The following is a 21,136-nucleotide window of genomic DNA, read 5'->3' as shown; positions in this document are numbered from 1 at the left end:
AATCAGATGCCTGCGCGCAGTCGCTCCACCATTGAACGCACCATCGGCATGTTAAAGGGGCGCTGGATGTGTTTGGACACAGAGCCACAACCCCGTGAGGATGTGCGTCCTGACGCAATGATGGGGCCAGACTGCAGGCACGCGGTTCACGTTCGAGCGCGATTAATTGCCCGTTTGTGAATAAAATGCATTATTGTCACAATCCGAGCACAGCTTTTACACGTTTATTTTTTTTTTACATTCTTATTTTTTTTACATTCTCGTTGATTTCTTTAAGCGTGTTGGCTATAGTCATCAGGGTTGAGGCAATTTTATCAAGCGTGTTAGCCATCCTTTCTTGATTGTTCAACACGGCGTCAGAAATCAGGCGTGGAGAGGCAAGCTTTGGGCATTTCGCTTTGGGCATTTGGCTGCTTTTTGCTCTGTCTACAGGGTCCTGCTGCAGTTCCTTTTATGGGCATTAGTGGGCGGTGACTTATGCTAATCGTCTGTTAATTAGACTCACCTGGCACGCCCTTCAACTTACGAACAGATGGCATTCATCAATCTAAGAACACAGCTGCGAACAATTCTGAGGCTTACGAACGCGTTGATGAATCCGACGTAGGGTTTTCTTAAAAAACTTCTTAATAACAACTTAAGAAAGAATCTAAGAAGATTCTTAAGAACATATTGGTGAATCTGGCCCATTGTTCTCTTAATAAAACCAACAATCATTACACTCACGACACAACAGGACGAGAATTTATTATGTTGCACTTTAATCTGCAATCTTGAATTTTTACATACAAAAATACATTTAAGAAAAATAATAAATAAATCAAAAAGGGTTTGCCACAACAGTCTGACAGTGCTGAGCTGGTCTCTAAAGTTTAACCGAGGCAGTAGTTCCAGTGGCGTTCGTATGGTAACACCTGGGCGAGTCGCAGGCTGCAGGTGAGCGTGGGTTCGTAGTAGACGGCGTCCAATTCCTCCATACCCGGCCTCGCCTCAGCGGAGCTGGCGGGGCAGGAGAACAGGGAAGGTTTGGCTGATTTGACCAGAGTTTTCTTCACCACGCAGTCCATGTCTATGAGAGCCTGCGGGGGAGACGAGGGCATTCAAACGAGCCGAACTAATAATCTGGCTTCGACTTCGCCCGAGGGAGAGCCTGCACTTACCTCCACCAGGTCCAGCAGTGCCATCGGCTGCAGCGCAGTTTTGTAATGTTCCACCAACGTGTGGTGTGTGATTCCGGGGCGGGACATGATGTGGCAGAGGACGCCCTCCAGCATGCCCTTGCACACTGGTCGGTTCAAGTTGCTGTCCACCATCCGCCACGGACGGCTGACGAAGCTCCAGATCTTCCTGTTGATGGAGGAAAGAGAAGGCGTGAAGAGTTGATCAACAGTAAATTACAGTTGGAAAACGATGACTCAGTGTGCTCACTCATCATCGACGTCAGACGACGCTGCTGTCAGCAAGTGTTCCTCTTCATCTCTGACTGCAGGCTCACTCTTTTCTTGTTCTTCCTCAGCTTCTATCTTCTTTTCACCTGCAATGTCTTCAGGCTGCACCTGCTGTCCTGCCTCCACGTTCATCAGTTTGCCTCCATCTTTGCCCTCTTCATCCCCCAGCTCTTCCTCATGCGTCCTCTTTTCGGCGGCTTCTCCAGGTGGCTTCGTTGCATGCTCAGCCTCTCCTGCGTCCACCGTTGATCTTTTTGCGGGACATTCCGTCTCCCGCAGGGCGTCTCGTCTGCTCCTCTTGCGCACGTTGGACTGGGTCTTCGGTTCGTCACGGGTGGGAAGGGCAGTGGCCCATTTGGTTTGTAAAGTGAGTAACCACGGGTCGGCGTGATGCGTGAGCACCCAACGCATGGCCAGACACCCAACTTGAACCACCTGTCCTTCTTCTCGCAAATCCTGGATCAGGAATTACAAAACACACGGAGTACAAACGAGGTATTGATTGATTAATCCCCAAACATCAACAACTAACTAGTTTAAAGTTGTGCTGCTATGGCACCGCACTGAATTCATGCTGAAATGATCCATTTCTAGCAGGCAGTAAACGTGACACCTTCATATACTGCAGCAGGTTTCTGGTGCGCCCAGACCGCGGGTCCTCTAGCGGGGCGTGGGTCTTGCAGAGGTCGCGCAGGTCCAAGCCAGCCTCACCAGCTGCGTCCAAGTTCCTCTGGAGCCGAGCACATGCTTCTACATCCTGCGGCGTGTATCCTCTTTGAATCAAGCGACTCTCGCATTCCAAGGCGCTGGACGGAGGGGAGGGGTAAGTGAAGGTGAGGCTAGGCGGCAGCATGTCAGGACCGCATTTGTTCAAATCCAGCAGAGCATCTGGGGAGACAAAAGGGGAGAAAGTCTACGAGTTTCTGCAGCATTCACCGCATCGGAGTATGACCCGATTAATATTTACCCTCTCTTGGTAACAGATGATGAGCAGGCGTGTTGCGCAGTTGCAGCCTTATGATGCAAGACTCGACCACGATGCTGTCCACGGTGTGGAGGTCACGTCGTTTCACTGAGAATAATAAGATACACCTAATAAATAATAAATCCATGATTTAAAACAACTTTTTACACAGTTGTATTATTAAATAAAAGCCACTCTACCGATGCCAGGGTTACAGTATCCACGTATCATCAGGTACTTGGTGTGTGATGCTTGGTGTGCCTTCACCACCATTTGTTTTCTTTCACCCTCTTCATTTTCATCATCATCATCATCTTCGTCATCATCCAGTGCTGCCATACTGAAAAATAAGAAAACTTTAGACTTTAAAATAAATTAAACTAGTTGTCATTTTACTGAGTATTTGTCTCCACGTTCATAAATGCTTTGCGCGAAACTACGCCCTCTTGTGGTAAAACCAAATACGGACGCTTTGAAGAAGCGGTGACTTAAGAGGTAATTTAACTACTGTCTGTACGTTTTGAAAGGGCTGCAAAGCGTAAATATCTCCTTGAATGTAATAAAGCACAAGGCAGTGTTAGAACCATGTCAAACAGCTAGAGGCATTTGGTTTATATGGAACATGATTTCTTCTCACCTCTTCACAGTGTCGTTGTCCACCAGGTTGCTGTCCACCACCACGATGTGTTTCGGTATGGATATGTGGACATTCAGCATTCCCAGGGAAATCAGAGTGAGAGAGGTCATGCACACACCCCCTGGAGAATCCAGAGAAAAAACCATCATGTCCGACACGTCTGGAGCCTCTTCTGAGGCAGCTTTGGGCAGACGATCATCTCCAGACTCTGTGGCGAGAAGAACCTCAGCAGAGTCTGAAGTTAGACGTCCCTCTGGATTCTTCTCTTCTCCTTTTTCTTTCTCTTCTTCCACAGTGGACTCCTTCATCTCCGGCCCATCTCTTGCTCCATCATCCTCACTACTGACATTTTGTTTTTTGCTTTTTCCAGATTCTTTAGTCATTCCTGTAGTTTCCTCAACATTCTCCAGCCTGTTCAGAGTTTCATTGTAGAACTCAATGGTCAGCTTTCTGTCGTCCGTCTTGCTGTTTCTCAGAGTCTTCAGGAAGCGGAAGGAATCGGTGAAGAGGGAATGAGGAAAGCGGGTCGAAAAAGACCTGTCAACACATTACAAGTGCCTCAATGTTCAGCAACTGCTGCAACCACTTCAAACACACATCGACCCTCTCTGGGAGTACCTGTAGTAGAACTGGGACAGCTGGTACGACATTGGAAGGATCGGCAGGGCTCGGTTCTTCTTCGGTCCAAATGACTGATTGACGCGGCGTCGGTTGACCAAACCCCTCCTTCTGCACTCCAGGAACACTTTGCACAGCAATTCCTGGTTATATTTGCTGTACAACTGGAAGGTCTAGAATTGAAGATCACAGGCAGATATTTGACAGTGTTCTGATTGTCAGAGCCGACAGTAAAAATAACAATCAGCTCACCTGAAAAGATCTGGAGGACTTCATCTGGTTGTTGTTCATTGCCAGAGTGCTCTGGATCAGGTTATTTAAAACTATAGTGTGGATGTCTTCTCTGCTGCAGAGTTCACACAGAGACACCGTTAATTAGCTGCCCAATTAAAATTAAAGAGAGAAGATCAAACGTTCTCACCAGGTGATGATGTCTCTGGAAGGTATCTGACCTCCACTCTGAATGGCTAAAACCGTATAGCTGCAAGGCAGACACGCGGCATTATTGTTTTATTCAGTTTCCTGTCAAACTCAGTTGACTTCTTACCATTCACACAGTTGATGCTTGGTGTCGGGCACGATCGTGTCGCTGAGGCTCGGAGCCGTGCTGAACTTCTGTCGCAGCAGTCTGACGTACTCCGCGAACACTTCGGCACAATCCTATAAACAAGAGTGGAGAATTTCGCCCACCAAGCACTTCAGGGGATGAAAATAGCAGCCACAGCAGCGGGATGCTCAAAACCCACCTCGCCGTTCTCTGGATTGGCAGGTTTCTTCTCCTCCAGCAGTTTCATCAGAGGTTTGTCCTGGTATACTTCAGCCAGACTGATTCTGCAACACACGGCTTATGTTCAAAACTACAGGGCTCAAATAGGGGAGGGGAAAAAATGTATTTACCTGTAGTTGAGGAGTGTCTGCGGGTTTTTGAGGATGTAACGTGTGCGGCGTCCAGCCGCAACAGATGTTTTATCCAATGACATTTCAAACTCTGAATGGAGCAGGTCTCTGACCACACAGTAGGGAATGAATGGTCTCTTTAACTGCAGCACATGAATAAAAGAGAATCACCCACCGTGGTAACATTGATGGACATTGGTGACAGAGAATTGAGCTCAGCATCAGACGAAGATGCTTCATGCATCTGTGTGTGTTCACCTTGCTGTTGAGCAGATGGGAGGCCACCCTGCAGAGCATCATGAGCGAGTCCTCCTGAACGGACCAGTTCACCCTCTGTCTGGTCATCATCTTCAGAGCTCTGTGGTCGGCCTCGTCGTGTGCAGGCATTCGCTTCTTTGGTTCTTGATGGCACAGAAGTCCAAAAACAGACCAAAGCGTAAGTTGTCAGATTTCACCCCGCCATTATTTGTTTGTTGCCATGGTGTACCTTTCCTTTTCTTGCGAGGAGCCTTGACAGCCTCCTTTTTGGTCCTCTTCCTCTTCTGCCCCTTTCCTCCAACCACCTGCTGGTTCCTGGATGCAGGTTCAATGTCCAGCTGTCAGCAGGACACAGGAAGTTTATAACGCATGATGTAAAACTAAACACACCCAAAACATAGAATAGCGTACTAGATTAGGGTGCATCTAAGCATACCAATGCCAATGACAACAACATTGATCAACAAGACCTCTCACCTCTATTCTTTCTGTTAACAGTGGTCGCTTTGCCGTCACATAACGTGGACCAGCACTCCCTCCTGATAGTCATGTAAACATGAGAAATCAATCAAGATTAAGAACTCTCAAATACTAAATAAATACAACGTTTCTGGTCCAACTGTGACTCACCAGCTCTTAGGGCGAAGCGGAGAGCATTTTTACTCAGCAGGCTGTTCAGTCTGATCTTATTCTCCCTGGCCTCTAAAGCACTTTGGCGCTGAAAATGTCCGCAAACATCCAGTCAGCAGTCTGTTGGCTAAACGCACCGGTTCTCTTCTGTTTCATGCACATACTGTTTTTGAGGCGAGAAGGTGGTTGGTCCAAAACCAGTTGCGTTTAAGGTGGCCAAAGAACTCAGAGTCCAGGCCTCCTGCTCCTCTCCCGTCTCCTGGTAGCGACCCGTCATCACACACTTCGCGACTTCCCCTGGGTGTGCAAAGGCATGTGCACATATACATTATTTTTGTGTAACACATTGTTAAAGGAACACCCTGAATAATTTGTTTTAGAAATCGGATGCACCTACTTTAGCAAGTGTGCTAGTCCCACAAAAACAGTGCGGTCATGGACGAAGGAAGGGTCCACTTCCTCTTCAGTGACGTTCCTCCTATTGCGCACGACACCTAAAGAGACGCAGACGTGATGTTCGATGCTGCGCGTTATCCTCTGTCACAGTGTGCACACACGTACCCAGTGGTGTATTGAGGCAGACGCACATCAGATCGAACCAGTAGTTCTCCACATCTTCGGCGCTGTTGAACGTGTACTGGCGGTGCTCAAACGGTTTGTCAGGACATTCTGTGACCAGCCAGTAGTGCGGCTCAGAGCTGGTGGTGTCAACAATGCTGGTTTTGCGCTTCAGATAAATGATTGCCTGTGCAGATCCGGAAATAAAAACGGCTCCGTTTAGGTGACGTTTCCCGTGACTTTCCAGTTCCAATTTCCAGTCGTGATGATGAATCATTACAGTGCAGCAAACCTGGTCTTTCTCTTTGAACTTCTCTGTTGGAGCAAAGTGCAGCAAACCCATATAGACCAATTTCTGGAGGTTCTCGTGAAAGGCAAAGATGTATTTCCTTAAATAAAGAAGACACAACTGCCAGGTTAGAGGGTAAAGCAGTGATAACAGGCAGATGGAGGGAAGAAGGGTCACCTTTTGTAAAGCAGCTGTCTTTTCATCCGGGCAGGCAGCGATCGGATCAGGTAGTGCTGTTTCACAGGGTCGTTGAGGTATTCCTCCAGATCGTCCACCTGTGGGCAGTCAAACATTTTTGTATCGCCTCTTGTAATACAGCATTAAAATCTGTTGAGGCATCAAATCTAAATGAAAACAAATATGTGCTCACTTTATAATTGATCTGGGTGAACTGAACAAAGATAGAGAGGGGCAAGCAGAGGAGCAGGTCGCCAACCATCGCCCAGCCGCTACCATAATCTTTAAGCACACGGACGAAGGGCACGAACCTCTTCCACGAGTCCTCGTCCACATACACTGTCAGGTGGAGGCGAAAAGTTTTAAAGGTGCCAATAATAAAACACTCTAAAATCAGATGTTTGATCCAAACTCTCACCTTTTAAGTCAGATTCAGCTGAACTGGATTTGGATTCTTCCTTCAGCGCTTTTACGTCCGCACCGGGAGAGGAGGACACGTCCTGGTCCGGGGACGCAGACTCTGCGCTGTTGTCCACTGGTGTTGAGGGCAGGTCCTGGCCTGGGGACGCAGACTCTGCGTTGTTGTCCACTGGTGTTGAGGGCAGGTCCTGGCCTGGGGACGCAGACTCTGCGTTGTTGTCCACTGGTGTTGAGGGCAGGTCCTGGCCTGGGGACGCAGACTCTGCGTTGTTGTCCACTGGTGTTGAGGGCAGGTCCTGGCCTGGGGACGCAGACTCTGCGTTGTCATACATGGGTGCTGAGGTCATGTCCTGGTCTGGGGACGCAGACTCTATATTCTTGTCCACGGGCTCTTCGGTGGGTCCTGGGCTGCTCTGGTTGCCCACTGGTGGAGCAGCTGTGTTGTCTTTTTGTGTATGTCCATACAGCAGGTACCAGATGAAGGTATGGATGACCCGTAGTCGAGGCATCTTGGGCAGAAAGCCCATTTTCTTTCCCAATCCTCGAACTAGAACCACAGACATGGAATACAAGAATGAGCTTGTCTTAATTTTGATTCTACTTACACACTGATTGTTTTACTGTACTGCTAAATGGTACCATGCACAGGCTTGAATTCCTCCTCTTGTTGGCCGCTCAGTCTCCTTTTGTCAACTTTGCTCTTAAATTTCGAGGCAGATGTTTTCCCAGACAGCTGTTCTCTGGTATTCTCCTCAGCAATCTGCAGACTGGATGAAAGAAGAGAATGGTAGATGAAGCAAACAGAAGACTCACAGAGTACAAGACTACTTCTTTGTGCTCACCGTGCGGCTGTGTGGGAACTGGAGATCTTGAATCGGATCTGTTCAATGGCTCGGGTCACTATTTCATCGTTGGGCTGGATTGAAGGATGAACGACCAACTCAACCTGCACAGCAGCAAACAACAAATGATCATGTGATTCTGTGTACAGTTACAGCACTCATGAGGTGTTTTGCATCTACCTTCTTTGTGATTCCATCCTGTATGACAGTGGTGCAGTAGAACTTCAGCAGGCCTTCTCTGGACAGGCTGTGAACCAGGCGTAAAATGGTCTTCTTGCAGCACTTTGAGTTGAATCCTCCCTGCTTCTCCTCATCATTGATCATCTTCTGCAACCTGCAGGAAGAGAGTACATGTTGACAAATCTGTCAACTCTTTATTAAAATGCTTCAGGGCAACATCATCAACTGACTGGAAGAGGCCCTCTATGATTTTGAAGTTGCGGACAGCCTCAACGATCAGGTTCTTCCTCCTTAACAAGCGATACGTCTCGTGGGACCTCTCAGAGGATTTTTCTGCTTTGGTGGCCTGAAGGAGGTGGGACGAAATTCCAGTTTATCAGCACTGATCTGCTCATCTTAAGCACCCAGAAAGAAGAATAAAATAAAATAAAACTACTTTAGTCTCACCTTAGATGTCACTTCAACAATGTTGTTATTGCCGGGATCACTCTGAGGTGCCGTCCCAGTGGGACACGAGGACCGCTCTTTCTCCTCTTTAACAGGATGTTGCTCTGATAAAAGAAAAAGCAAAGACATGCATTTATCCAGCGTTGGAAATATAAAGTATGCCTGTCGCTAAAATGTAGCTAAAGCTGTTCAACAAGTGTTTATAACATAATTACCAGCTGGATGAGGTGCAGGAGGGGCGTATTTGCTGCAGTCTGGGATTTCATCCGAGTGGAGAGAAAAAAAACAAGGTGAAGATTGTTGAAAATAAGAGTTTGCATATGAAAATGGTACCGATGTTCACCTGCTGCAGGTTGTGCGTCTGAGTTCTCCGCTGGAGACTCTTCAATATTTCCTCTTCCTGTGGTGTTTTGTTTGGCTCTAGATTTCCTTCCAGATTTTTCTCCCTCGTCCAAATGTTCATCCGCTGCTTCCACCATCCCCATCAAGGGCTCCTCCTCCAGATCTTTGGTTTGTCCTCTTTTTCCCGCCTTTTGTTTCCTCCGTGATGCCGGGGTTTTGGCGTTGGCAGATTCTGAGGTTGATGAAGCGGCAGGGGTTGATGGCGGAGTGCTGGATACCTGGGGGTCGGCCGAGCAGAGGAGCTTGTTCCGTTCCTGCTCCTTAACGAAGAGCTGCAGTTGATTACTCACACCAGCACACCTGAGAGACAACAGGGTTCATTTAACAGCTGCAGCTCTTCATGAAGACTTTAGAAAGGTTCATGAAGACACACTTGTGGCTAATAAACTTTGTGGTCCTCTGACGGCCCTCATCTTCCATGAATCCCTGCAGGGACAGAAAATAAGTCAGTCCGATCCGATTTACAACAGATACAGCTACAAGTTAAATAATACAATACTAACAAATGTCTCTCTCATTAAAATCCATGCAAAAGCTGTTTATATAATTCAAATTAGAAATGCTCACCCTCCAAGAACAAAGTGTTAAAACTGAATTTGAGTAGTGCACAAGGGACATAAACCTGACCTTGTGTTGACCTTACCTTGATCATGCCATCCCTCTCCAGCCTTCGGCAGATCATACGAGACTCCAGTTTACCGATATTCATCCTGAACCCAATGCTAGACTGGGGGATTCCCTTTGAACCACAGGATAAAACTGAAGACAAGACAAAGAAAACAAGTTATGAGCACTTAAAACAATTTTTTTTCTCTGGATATTAAAAAAAGATAATAAAAAGCATCCAGATACTCTGCTCAGACTCCATACATGAGCTTGCTGTGATTGTTTTGCTTACCAATTTGATAGGCTTGTGACAACAGGTCCTGTTCCATGATTCGCCCCTCTGGAGGAAGAGCCCTGCCCATCTCAGTGTAATCTTCATCGTCGTCCTCGTCCTCCTCAATGTAAACTTCGGTGACGCCCTTCTTCGAATATGGCTTCAACAGTTTTAAACAGCGCACAAGGACTTTATGCCCTGGAAAATGATGCATATAAAAAAAAGTTGGACAATTTGAAATGAACTTTGAAATCTGCTTTGGACTGTGAAAGCTTTAAGTTACTGCTCAAGTCACCTTTTTTGTAGACACAGGGTCCAGCGCTGGGATCCAAATCTTCCAGAGGATACTGCTGAATCTCAATTAACTTGGCAGATCTCATGTATTGAATAACCCGCTTTAAAGAACTATCAGTTACATTCTGCAAAGAGAGGAGGACAACGTTACGGAAACTTTGCAGTGAAACGCACAAGGCATCACACATCTACAGACAGACTCACCAGTTGTGCCTTAAGTGTGATAATGGAGGCAACCTGACCAGGAGACCGCTGGAGAAAGTTGGACACATACTCCATCAGTATGTCATACTTGGACCTCCTGAAAGCCAAGAAGAGTTGGGAAAGAAGTCAATCAGGGGGCGACGCATGCAGACACAGAAGGAAAGAATTTAAAGGAAACTGATTTGCACTTGGGAGAATTCCAGTTGGTGCATCACCATATGCTGCCTTCACAATCAAATAAAACAACACGCCTCTTGGACATGTGACTACATTCCTGAGCTTAAACAGACCTGTTGATGTGAAAGCGCTTGAGCAGAAGAAGAATGGAGTGCTGCTGTTGTCCCGTCTTCACTCGGGTACAGTGGGACTGCATGGTCACGAGTCCATGTTTGACCAGAGATATCCTCAAATAGTGCAACTTTCGTGCATCAATTCTGACAAAAACACAGCCATTAGATTGGTTTCCTGACAGCTGCGGTGGATCCGTGTGATCGAGCGTCTCACTTGAACGAGTGCCCGTGCAGATCCTTCTGCAGCTCCCCTTGCCAACGCGCTCGGCCCACTCGTTCCAGCACGCAGTAAGAGTCATCCGTGAGCTTCAAATCGGGATCGCTTTCACTCCCGATCAGTGCCCTGAATCGCATCTTCGGGGACGCCACAACAACAAGCTTTCGGCCATATCTGACCGGGTAAAACGGTGAGAATAAAGGGAAGAATTTTTTCATCAGTCCACAAACCCAAGTTTATAAAATGCTGCAATTTGATAGTGGTATCTTTAAACACATGCAGTGGTTCTGGTCTCTATAGGTGAGGTATTAGTTAGAAAAACCTAAACAGTCCAACTGTACCAACCTTTCCATGACCTCCTGCAGGCTCAGTAAAGGGGTGAAGGACTTGGAGCGGACGTGCTTTGTGACATCAGTCCTCTGTGTGAAGAATGCACATGAGCCCTGTATTCCATCACGGTTTTCCACGATATGGATAGGGTAGACGTCTTTAACCCGTTCGTTAAAGCTTTGCTTGATTTCAATGCCCGTCTCTGGATCGATGTCACCGAATCTGAGTAGTATGAGACAAACGTCAGTACAGGGATTTCTCCCCCTTTGCCAAAAACAACAGCAAAATCACTAAATTTTGTTGGCATATGAGATCACAGTAGCCCTAATGTAACTGGGGCAATTGTTTGGAAAATAATAAAACTCAATTCAAGTATTAAATCGATTAAATCAGAGGGAACCGAGTCAAAAGAGCGCTCACCTGTCAAACAATACAATGTCGTCTCTCTCCTCTGGGTTTTGATAAAATTTCAGGTCGGGGTCGCTGGTAAGTGACCTCCATAGGAGCTCCTTGGTTGGTTCGTCAAGCTTGAGGGGGAACTTTGGTTGTCTGTTTTCTAGTCTTAACCACAATGAGGGGAGAGTAATTCCATCCAGCCCCTCCAAAGCCACTTCATTTGCAGTTATACTAAGACCATCCATGACGAGCCGAGGGTCACTCGACGATCATGCTAGCTTCACAAAAGCTAACTGCTAGCAGCTGTCGCTGTATCTACGTGTGCTCAAAACTTTAATGGAAACAGAACATTTACCTACTGAATATTTTCAACGAAAAAGTTACGCACGCGAAAGCCCCGAGTAAAACAGGGAATCCGTTTACTCTGCACTTCCTGTCTTTTTTTACTTGTGTATTTTATCTTGTTGCTGTTTTCAGCTTTAGTCGTATTGGTGCCATCTAGCGGCAGTTGGTGTGTATTGAATGACCTGGATTATAGAGTAACGAAGACATATCTGTAATCTGCTACGCTTCTATAGTTTTAATAGAATAGAATAGAAGCTTCCTTCACAAAGAGTTAAAGGAATAAAATATATTTGCTTTTATTTGCTAAATGTGTTTTTGTTTCTGACACAAATTTCAGAGAGTTGCTGGATGAGGAATCAGGTTATGGACTACGATTCCAGAGGTCAGAGAATCAAGGGTGCTTCTGAAGGAAGGTACAGATGGACATGGCTGGGTTTTATATATTTTATTCCAGGTTGAGCTTGGTTAGAAACTTCAGCGTTACGGGTTACAGAGATTAACTCAGCTGGTAGTCGCTTATATTATGGCGTGTACATGGCGAGTTATAGACATAGTCTGATATATCGCAAGTAGGGAGCTTGGAAATCAAATGCGCCTTGGCTTTGATCACTTTAAGATTGAGGGACGTAGGCCTGTGGGTCGTTGTTCTCAGAGTCGCCTTTCAACAGTTGGAGAGACGAGTTACAAAATAATGACGAAGAAATAAAAATAAATCTGTTTTTATGGGGAAATAGGGAATTAATTACATAACAGAAGAAAGAAACATTTCAAAATGTTGAGAATAGTTGCTTCACAACAGCTACATCCATCCATGTGTCTGTGTCGAGGAATACAAGAATAAAAGAGAGAAAAAGATTTATTCAACATCTTTATTATGAAGTACCTTTTGAAAAGAAATGTACAAGTGGAACCAGCACAGTGACATCTTGGCGTTTACCTTAGAAAAACAGAAACACCAGACATGTGGTGCAGGTCTGACGTGTATGAAATGATAATGTACATATTTACAGCAGAAGATCCATCAGAACGATGTGTGTGAGCATGAGTGAAAACTAAAAACACAACAGGACCGATTTACTGAGAAAAATAAAAATAGAAAAGAACTTTAAACAATAAAAGCACAGATTGGTTCAATGAAAATATTTCAAAAGATAAACACGATAAAAGGCACTGTGTTTCACACAAACTGACAAAAGATAGCTGTTTTAGTTCCTTGAATTAATTGCATTCGACTGTCTTAGGGTGATCTAATAAAATAATCAGAGGGCCATAAAAAAAAGAAAATATTCCATATAAAGAACATGCTTGGTGATTATTAAATTATATATATATTTTTTTTATAAACAATTACATATCTAAAATTTTATTTTCATATTGAAGGCATAGCAGGTTGAAGTAAGAAAATGTTTCCCTTAAAACAAAAAGAAATTTATACTCGACATTCCTGCGGTGTGCAGAAGCCCCTCTTTGATAGGTCACATTCATAGATATCGCTTTACAATCAGGCCCAAAGTCTGACATCAGACCTCCGTGGAGGACGGAGGGGGGGGGGTTCCGGATCAAAGGTCAAATTACATTCTGCTTACATGGCCGGCGTGCGCAAGGACTTGGCGTTCAACACCCTACTGCAGTCCTGAACTGATGCATGAGGTCTGAAAACATGGAGGAAAATAAGAATATTCCGAGTTCCGTGAGCCGTGACCGGAGAGCTGGGAGCACCGGTGAACTCGGAGAGCGAAAAAGGCAGCGGAGAACAGCCGATGCTGCCAGCCCAACACGGACACGTCCTCCTCCACTGCACCTCTCTCATCCTCAGCTTATTTTATCACTTACAAATCAGGTCAAACATCGGAGCGGATGCTGACTCCGCACCCTAAATGACTGCTGGGCCAGTGTGAGGATGCATGCAGCAGAAACTGCTGCAGTGAGTGAGGACATCATGATTCCAGTTTCTTAATAATGTTAATTTGAAGTTGTTCTTGATTATTTGTTGGAGGGTTTATGAAAAGTATGTGATTACAGCCTAATTAACGGGAGACAGATATGCAATAATAAAACTGCAGGAGCAGCAGCCCCAGATCTGTCCCTACAGGCATTCCCGGCCAGTTTCTTCCAGTTTTTATGATTTACGCTCGACAACATTTAGATGCAGCTTTATATGCACGCGCAGCAAAGTCAGCACATTTTTTCAAATTTTCTAAAAGGCGCAGAGATTAAACTCCAGGCTGCAGAGGTCATTTGTTAGGGGGACAAAAAGATAAACTCGGGAAAATCGCAGAAGCTCCTGTAATATGAAACCGCTCTTTGGCCGAGTTCAGACACACTCCGAGTGTTCCCGATGGTAATGGTGACGGTCTGGAGGACAGATACACCCCGACACGGACCCTCGGCACAGCAGGAAAATATGACAGATGAGGTTAGCGTGTGATAGGAAATAAAACAAAACAGACCGTGTGGACAGGATGGAACAGAACTAGTGTGTATGCTTCAGGAGGAGGGGGCAATATAGCAATATTCATGCAGGAAACCAGAACTGCACGTCTGATGGGGAACAGTACAGATCTGAGGGTGCAGAGACGCATTAAAGGGAAGGAAATAAACAAGATGGCTGCTCTGAAATGACTAATGAACTATAGTTCGTTAAAAACATACGCAATAATACGACATTGAGATATAATGAAAATTAGGCTGCATTAATAAGTAATAGTACCTGCCTTGTACATACACAGTTCAAATAAAATGAAACATGTAGCGAGGACGCTTGTCTTGTCAAAAAAAAAAATACGTAGCTTTGGTAAACAAGGTTTGTGGAGAACTGTTAAACGTGTTCACATGAGAGATCACTACGTGACATCTAGGAATCAAGGGTGAGAACGTTTGAGGGTGTGAAGTAGTCAACAATGGGAAAAGCAGGTCCGGCTTTCACGTCGCCCACAAATCCGCTGTCGTCTCCCCTCATCGCTCGCCGACGAGGGGAGGAAGGAAAAGGCAGCAACTCTCCTGAACGACAACAACAAAAACAAACAACTTTCTTACTGTCCCGAGCACCAGTTGAAGAGTTTTCATGGTAATGTAGCAGCATCGTAATGGTCAGAGGACAGTCTCCTCCAGAAGACGTGGAAGACTAAATTTCCCCCCTCCAGCAGTCTCACCCTTTCCCAGACGCACCGGTGGAAGACTGCGAGACATCAGGTTTCCATTAGAGAGCGCTCTTTTAATATCCAGAGGGGACGAGTGAAATCTCCTCCGCTCCGGCGTCGCCTGGTCTGATGCCCCGATGTTCCGTGAATCATATTTCCCCCTAGATAAGTCTAGCTTCTTCCCTTCAGCTTCACCTTGCTCCGTTTGTTTTTCTACTTTTCGCTTGTCTTCCGAGCCCAGCCTTCGTCCTTCCCCTCTCAAAACGATCGATTTGCATTTCCGTTATCCTCCCGTCGCCACATTTCAGTCAACCTTCTCCACTTTCCCGATGATCTTCTCTTCAAAGATGGGCAAGGTGGCGTCGTCGTCGCGCACCTCCTCGAACACGACCCCGCAGTCAAACTCGTCGCTCACTTTCTTAAAGTAGAACCTGAGGATTACAAACGGATCGGCCCCATTAACCCAGAGCTTCACGAACGCCGCCGGCCTCAGTCAGTAGATTTTAAGAGACCGCCAACGTCTCCTGAAAGCAAAATCAAATCAGACATGACGACGAGCGCTCTTCTCACCTGTAATGGCCCTTTTTGGTAAGCAGCTCCTTGAACTGGCCCAAAGTCACGACTCGGCCCTTGACCGACGTTCGGTAGGGGATCGGTTCTCCGCAGAAGTAGTAAGCGACTGTCATGTTCTCACACGCCTGACGTTTCCCGGACTTGTGCCTTGTTGGGAGAAATCCGAAGGTCAAAGGTCAAAGAAAAACGGAGAAAGCGTGCCGAGATGCCGCAGACCTCCCCGCCGAGACCCACCTCTGCTTCGCCTGCTGCGGCGCGTTCCTCCTCTTCTCCTCCTCCAGCCTCCTCCTAGCCTCCTCCAGCTGGGTGAGGGGGTTGGGAGCCGGATTGGGGGGCATCGCTGGATCCTGGATGAAAGGGTGCGAGGGCTGGACTTGGGCTGACGATGAGCCGGGAAGGGCGGGCGACACCGAGGAGGGGTTGTTGCGCAGCTGTGCGGAGACCCAGGGGTGCACGGCCCCGGGCCGCTCCACCGAGGTGGGACGCATCGATTCGTTGCTGGTCGTCGTCCTTCTGGAACTGCTGGTGCTGCCACTGGAAGACAAGAGTGAATGAGCGGATGAATCTCTTAGATTTACAAGATGCTCACGATTAAAGGGGGTCTGGTTAAAGCTGCTCACCCGTGTGAACTCTTCCTCTGTCTGTCTCCATCCATCATCCACTGCAGGATCTTCTGATTTCTCTCCAGATCCTCCAGCGGTACCTGGGTATCCAGGCCACGCGCACTCTCCTCACCTTTGCCCGATATCTCCGGCGCCTTCTTACAGCCTCTCCGTGACAACGTGCTGCCTTTACTGCTGCGGGGTGAAACGGGTGACGCACGCACGCGTTGTTAGAGGCGCTCTTAATGAGAGAACGCCGTGCATTCGGGCAGCTCGACCTACCTGTACCCCACGCCCTCCACTGCGCCGGCTCCAGCACAGTCGGCATAATTCCGACTTCTTCCAGGGTCTCCGTTCCACATGAAGTTAGCCTGAGACCTGGACCCTGCCTCGTCTTGCCCCTCTCGTCCTCTGTGGTGGTATATTTGCTTGTGGTGATGCGTGCCTGACGCAGAAGAGGCGCGTTAGGGACACACCCACCCTGGATTCACACCGCTCCACCTCTCCATCCCCTCCTCAGCGTCTTACCTTTGACCCCAGCAGCAGGCAAACTGTGACCTCCCCCTCGGTGTGGGGGGTAGTGAGGTGGTCCAGTCCCTCCGTCGGGTGACCGCGACGATTTGGGAGGAGAGTGCCGACCCCCTCCCCCTAAGGTGCTGTTGGTTGCCCCCGGCGACTGGCAGCCGGGAGTCTTCATCACTCGCTGCACATGTTCGTCCAAGATGGATTCCGGGTCGTCGTCGTGACTATCTTCCATGGCGACCAGGCCGCCGTAAGTGGTGACAGTTGCCGAGTTTGCAGTGGTCTCTGAATAACGGGCTCCGTAGAGAGGTGGAAATGAGGTGGGGAGGGGGAGTGGTATGCTATGAGAAGACATGGAGGTTGTCATGGAGATGTCAGCATCGTCCCCCTCTTCTTCCTATGGGCAGAAGGTGAGAGATGTTGTATGAAAAGATTGGAACAGGCTTGGTCATATTCTGCCCACTTTGATGGCTGACAGCCACTCTTAGCCGACTCACCAGTCGGACTCTCTTGAGTCGCTCTTCCAGTCGTTCCTGAGCCTCCCTCTCTCTGAGAACCGTCTCCAGCCTGCTGATGAGCTCTGCAGCAAACCTCTGAGGCTCTACATGGATGTCCTTTGGCATGCGGTACGTGCGCTGTGTACAGAAACATGCGATATGCTACTGCGGTCAGCGGCAGAGGCGGCTACGCTAACGCTCATTAATGAGCTGTGGCCACATGGCGATATATCAATGCTGTCATTAGCGCCCCCAGAAGGCTCCATAACTGCTTCACACTCACGGGTATATGAGGTAGGGGCACACGTCCGTTGGCTTTGGCACTTTCATGCATCTCCTTGCGATGCTGCTTCCGATATCTGTACGGAGGAATACCATCTCTGCAGAAAACACAAAACAAACAAACAATGACCCGACGCCGATGTCAACGGCTCGGCCGTCTCTCCGAGGACACCATCAATCCAGGGATGGAATGAAAGAAGCCTTTGATAAATGGGTGTGTGCTTACACACTGCTGTCGGTCAATGACATTGTGTCTGCGTCACTCGACATGCTCTGCTGCTCGCTGTCATTGGCACTGGTAGCTGGAGCGCGAGCATAGCCCAGGTTAGCGTAGTACGGGTTTACTGGCTCTCGCCACGGCCTGTGAACCAGCAGAGATTATCGGGAGGTCATTAACGCGCAGACTCAAGTTAGTGGAAAGCTCAGACCAGTGGAAGTGTTTTAGAGAATTAAGGTATAAACAATCACCGGAAGCATCGCTTCACACACAGACACGCGCACACCTGTACTCTCTGCTGTCTGGTAGTCTCCTCCGGGAGGTCGAGGCCCTCTGGGGCGCCGTCTGCATCAGCAGGTTGTGAGTCAGCCTTCCGGCTGGCGTGTCGCTGCACTCGTCCTCCTCTTTCTCGTCCTCTACATCCCTCTCTCCGCCCCCTCCACACCTGAAAGCAAATCAGGCACGTTACATCTCTGAGGTGCACAAGAAACGGCCTGAAATGGTGAAACGTGGCAGCGGCGAAGCCTCTTCTTACCTCCACTCCTCGTCCTCAGCCAGGGTGGGCAGGTACCCGGGTACGGGCTTGACCGGACCCGACGACGGGCTCTGGTCGCTGGGGTTTGGTTTGGGACTCTCTCCGCCTGTCCGAGTGTACTCCAGGTACAGATCTGACTTCAGGAACAGCGGGTAGGTGTTCTCCTCCATCACGCTCTGGATCTCTATTTGTGCCTGGAACAAAGAAGCAGCAAACTGGTGCTAAACTGTGGCCTCGAGGAGCTTATATTTATATTTCTCTCCTTCTTTTTCAGCTCAAGTCCACCAACACTGATGACACACACTCATCCGAGGCTGAAGCAAACGCGGCTGGTCTACAAGGTTCCAACCCCGCTCACGGCTAAGACGTCCACTCTTTGACAAAGAGTTCAGTTTTGAACAAATACAAGCAACGGTTTTATCGGGTTATTTCATATTGATACAATTTGGTTTGTCCAAATGCAAATTTTGGAGGCAGTGCTCTGGTTGGATTTTTTTTTAAGCAACAAAACTATTTGTCAGGTTCTTAATCAAACAACTCTCACTTAGCCACGAGAGCAGGGAAATCTGAAGCCGATATAAAGTGACACAAAACACCTGGCAGAGAATTGAGCATAGTTATTATGGTCAAGTACAGCCCCAAACCAACTCCGATCACATTCGATTGGCAGCAATATTGATTAACGGTCCTCCCACAGGGCACAAATTAGCCTGTGTTGCAGCATCCTCGTCCATCTGACAGTATCCTGTGAGCTCAAATTGATCCCAAATCTAAATCTATGAACACGCCATGGCTTCTTTACCTGTTCGAACATGGCAGGGTCAGGATGCGGCCTTCCCACGCAGTCTCTGATGAAACTCTTGGTGGCCGCTTTGATCTGCCTGGAGACAATCCCGCTTCCGTCCACAATGTACTTCCTGTAGATGGCCTTGGCCAGCTTCGCCCTCTTCTCCTGACTGGTCTTCCTAAATCCCGAGCAAGCAAACCAGAAGTCGAGAAGGTCCGCACACCCTTCCTGATGCAGGAAATTTTTAAACAGATGGATGCCTTCCTGGTCATCTAACAGAGAGTGGAGCGACTCTGCCCACTTCAGGTACGGTGGAGTCGGCGAGGCAGAGCCCTCGGGTTCATAACCCAAGTCCAGGTCGGGGCGACGCGGAGTCGCAGACGATGAGGAAAGCGTGTGGCTTGATGCATCCCCCATTTTTGATGAGGATGAAGAAAGATAGCCGAGGGACTGGGAAAGGGCGGCTGGACGGGTGCCGGATGATTGGACCGGTGGGTCCACATCAGATCCCTCCTCACCGGGGACTGGAGGCCGTGGAGCATCCTCGGTAAAGTGGGTAGGGCCGTTTAAAGAGGCCACAACCCCACCTCCACCCCTGTACCCGATCCCATGTAATTCTCTGACAACACTCATGTCTCTGATTGTACAATGCGGAGGTCAGATTCTGGCCTCCAGCAAAGATTTTGCTGGCAAACGATTCACCCTAGAATAGAAACAGACAAGTATTAGCCGCAGCAGTGACACTTGGTTCAGATTATTAGCTTTATTACAGATGCAAACAAGCATGGTGTGAAGACGGATAAAATAAACCAGATGTTGAAAATGAAGAAAAGAGACAAAGCAAAATAGAGTGAACTTTGCTTATAGTTGTTAACAGACACCATAGGAATCTCTGTCATTTAGCCCATCAGTTTCTGAAATGAAATTAATTCTGGTGCTGTAGTCAAAACAAAAACAACCAGCTCAATGCTAAACCAAGCTAAACCTCATCACTAACTTTATATCGTTAGATCACCGACTAGCTGAAATGCTACAGCTAACAGTTGCCAAAACAAAGCTTACGCATCGCGTCAACAGTCGTATTATTCCATATAATGCAACATATGATAACAAGCTGTGGCAGCTAGCAAGCCCTGTAGCAATGCCACCACCGGTGCCAATGCTTTGAAGTGAGAATCTCATTCATCTTGGCCTGCAAAGACGGTGGGGGGATGGGTACAGAAACAAACTCCACAACCGCACAAGACGGGCCCGTATGCAGAAACAGTTCAGCACAAACGCGCTTTGGCTGCTTCACTTTGCAAAGAAAACTCGTGCCAAACTGCTGCCAACTTTGCCACTTATTCACCCCGAAGAATCAGGCGATTAAAGATCAAACACAACAAGAAAGCGAGGGCACGTTTTCCACTCTAGTGGACGCAGCGCCAGCTAGCCTTAGCTAGATTTAGTTAGCCTGCTAGCTGGCTAGCCTAGCTAGGTACGAGAACGTCCCGTGTTTTGCACCAAAGTTAATGTCCTACCGTCTCTGAAAGCCCGATCCCCGTGATCCACTGCATCGGGGATACTGGCGAGAACGATACAATCCGAAACGCAGCATATGGATATCTTTCTGATATGAAAAATGAGCGAAAATAACCCGTCGCCTGCCCCCTAACTCCCCATGGTGGCTGGTTTCTGGGCAATAATACAGAGACAGAGTACGTGCGCGCACGCCGACGTCTGTATGATGCGTAGAACCAAAACAAAGAGAATCGGTCCGACGTGTTCAATCCTTGCCAATAAATCAAACGCGTTCGTTTTATAAAGCAACAAGTCAACTTTTTAAAGTTTGCCCAATGAAAACACGTTAAGTTTTAGCATTCTTATATAACTAACGAGCAATAAGTGTCCCAACTGTACATCCAAACGTAACATTCAGATACATTATTTTTAATGCCAAGTAACTCTGCTATATAATTAGTTACACACATTTCTGTTGCAATGGTTTTTTTAGATTCATTGCCAACTTTAAAGATACGTTTGAATATTTAAACACTTGCACGCTAATAGAAAAATAAAATGCATGTTTATTTATATGTACAGTCGGAAGCACATTGAACGCATGGTTGCAGTAAATAAACGTATTGTGAATGGAATATTGCCCAAATGTTTGAGTTTGGGGATTTTTTTTTGTTTGAGGTTTGTTTGCGTTGTTTTTTGTTTATTTTAGAACGTAAACCAAAGTCATTTTCTGATTCTATTTGTACCAGTTCTATGTC

The 21,136-nt window shown here is 47.3% G+C and overlaps 2 protein-coding genes across 4 annotated transcripts; both read right to left on the bottom strand.

The window, feature by feature from the left end:
* Nucleotides 1-730: 730 nt before the first annotated feature.
* On the bottom strand, nucleotides 731-11,827 carry gtf3c1 (general transcription factor IIIC subunit 1). 2 transcript variants are annotated; one of them, XM_029850524.1, is made up of 41 exons: nucleotides 11,403-11,827; nucleotides 10,998-11,204; nucleotides 10,650-10,826; nucleotides 10,436-10,579; nucleotides 10,146-10,242; nucleotides 9,943-10,066; nucleotides 9,666-9,845; nucleotides 9,411-9,526; nucleotides 9,141-9,193; nucleotides 8,709-9,067; nucleotides 8,581-8,619; nucleotides 8,366-8,469; nucleotides 8,149-8,264; nucleotides 7,919-8,072; nucleotides 7,739-7,842; nucleotides 7,536-7,663; nucleotides 7,193-7,443; nucleotides 6,895-7,138; nucleotides 6,670-6,815; nucleotides 6,477-6,574; nucleotides 6,303-6,399; nucleotides 6,014-6,197; nucleotides 5,850-5,946; nucleotides 5,617-5,749; nucleotides 5,453-5,540; nucleotides 5,300-5,361; nucleotides 5,052-5,160; nucleotides 4,823-4,965; nucleotides 4,565-4,707; nucleotides 4,414-4,498; nucleotides 4,215-4,327; nucleotides 4,089-4,148; nucleotides 3,920-4,013; nucleotides 3,668-3,840; nucleotides 3,050-3,586; nucleotides 2,613-2,752; nucleotides 2,416-2,520; nucleotides 2,062-2,336; nucleotides 1,429-1,904; nucleotides 1,161-1,347; nucleotides 731-1,079 (listed from the first exon to the last, which is right to left on the bottom strand). In XM_029850524.1, exons 1-41 carry the CDS (start codon nucleotides 11,621-11,623, stop codon nucleotides 873-875), a joined length of 6,570 nt encoding a protein of 2,189 aa, XP_029706384.1. In that variant the 5' UTR covers nucleotides 11,624-11,827; the 3' UTR covers nucleotides 731-872. The 2 variants fall into 2 exon arrangements, with proteins under 2 accessions (XP_029706384.1, XP_011611146.2); XM_011612844.2 differs by having other exon boundaries at nucleotides 6,895-7,443.
* Nucleotides 11,828-12,578: 751 nt separating this feature from the next.
* LOC101075840 (axin-1-like) lies at nucleotides 12,579-20,719 on the bottom strand. Of its 2 annotated transcripts, none has more exons than XM_011612846.2 (13): nucleotides 20,399-20,719; nucleotides 18,894-19,581; nucleotides 18,092-18,285; nucleotides 17,843-18,001; nucleotides 17,566-17,700; nucleotides 17,341-17,437; nucleotides 17,058-17,195; nucleotides 16,567-16,957; nucleotides 16,321-16,483; nucleotides 16,057-16,230; nucleotides 15,671-15,970; nucleotides 15,434-15,583; nucleotides 12,579-15,294 (listed from the first exon to the last, which is right to left on the bottom strand). In XM_011612846.2, the coding sequence occupies exons 2-13, from the start codon at nucleotides 19,509-19,511 to the stop codon at nucleotides 15,168-15,170; spliced, it is 2,646 nt and encodes an 881-aa protein (XP_011611148.1). In that variant the 5' UTR covers nucleotides 19,512-19,581; nucleotides 20,399-20,719; the 3' UTR covers nucleotides 12,579-15,167. The 2 variants fall into 2 exon arrangements, with proteins under 2 accessions (XP_011611148.1, XP_011611147.1); XM_011612845.2 differs by having other exon boundaries at nucleotides 16,057-16,233; nucleotides 20,399-20,713.
* Between the last annotated feature and the right edge of the window lie 417 nt (nucleotides 20,720-21,136).

This window comes from Takifugu rubripes, chromosome 17 (genome assembly GCF_901000725.2).
Source record: "Takifugu rubripes chromosome 17, fTakRub1.2, whole genome shotgun sequence".
Classification (NCBI taxonomy): domain Eukaryota; kingdom Metazoa; phylum Chordata; class Actinopteri; order Tetraodontiformes; family Tetraodontidae; genus Takifugu; species Takifugu rubripes.
This window is presented reverse-complemented; position numbering and strand designations above follow the sequence as displayed.

Coding starts and splice junctions, on each gene's coding strand:
- gtf3c1 (XM_011612844.2), bottom strand. CDS start 11,623: ATGGATGGTCTTAGTATAACTGCAAATGAAGTGGCTTTGGAGGGGCTG. Junction 8,073..8,148: donor ATCATAGAGGGCCTCTTCCA/GTCAGTTGATGA, acceptor CTCTTCCTGCAG/GTTGCAGAAGATGATCAATG. Junction 2,521..2,612: donor ATACTGTAACCCTGGCATCG/GTAGAGTGGCTT, acceptor TATTATTCTCAG/TGAAACGACGTGACCTCCAC.
- LOC101075840 (XM_011612845.2), bottom strand. CDS start 19,511: ATGAGTGTTGTCAGAGAATTACATGGGATCGGGTACAGGGGTGGAGGT. Junction 16,484..16,566: donor GCCTGCTGCTGGGGTCAAAG/GTAAGACGCTGA, acceptor CTTCTGCGTCAG/GCACGCATCACCACAAGCAA. Junction 16,234..16,320: donor GTGGAGGGCGTGGGGTACAG/GTAGGTCGAGCT, acceptor TTCACCCCGCAG/CAGTAAAGGCAGCACGTTGT.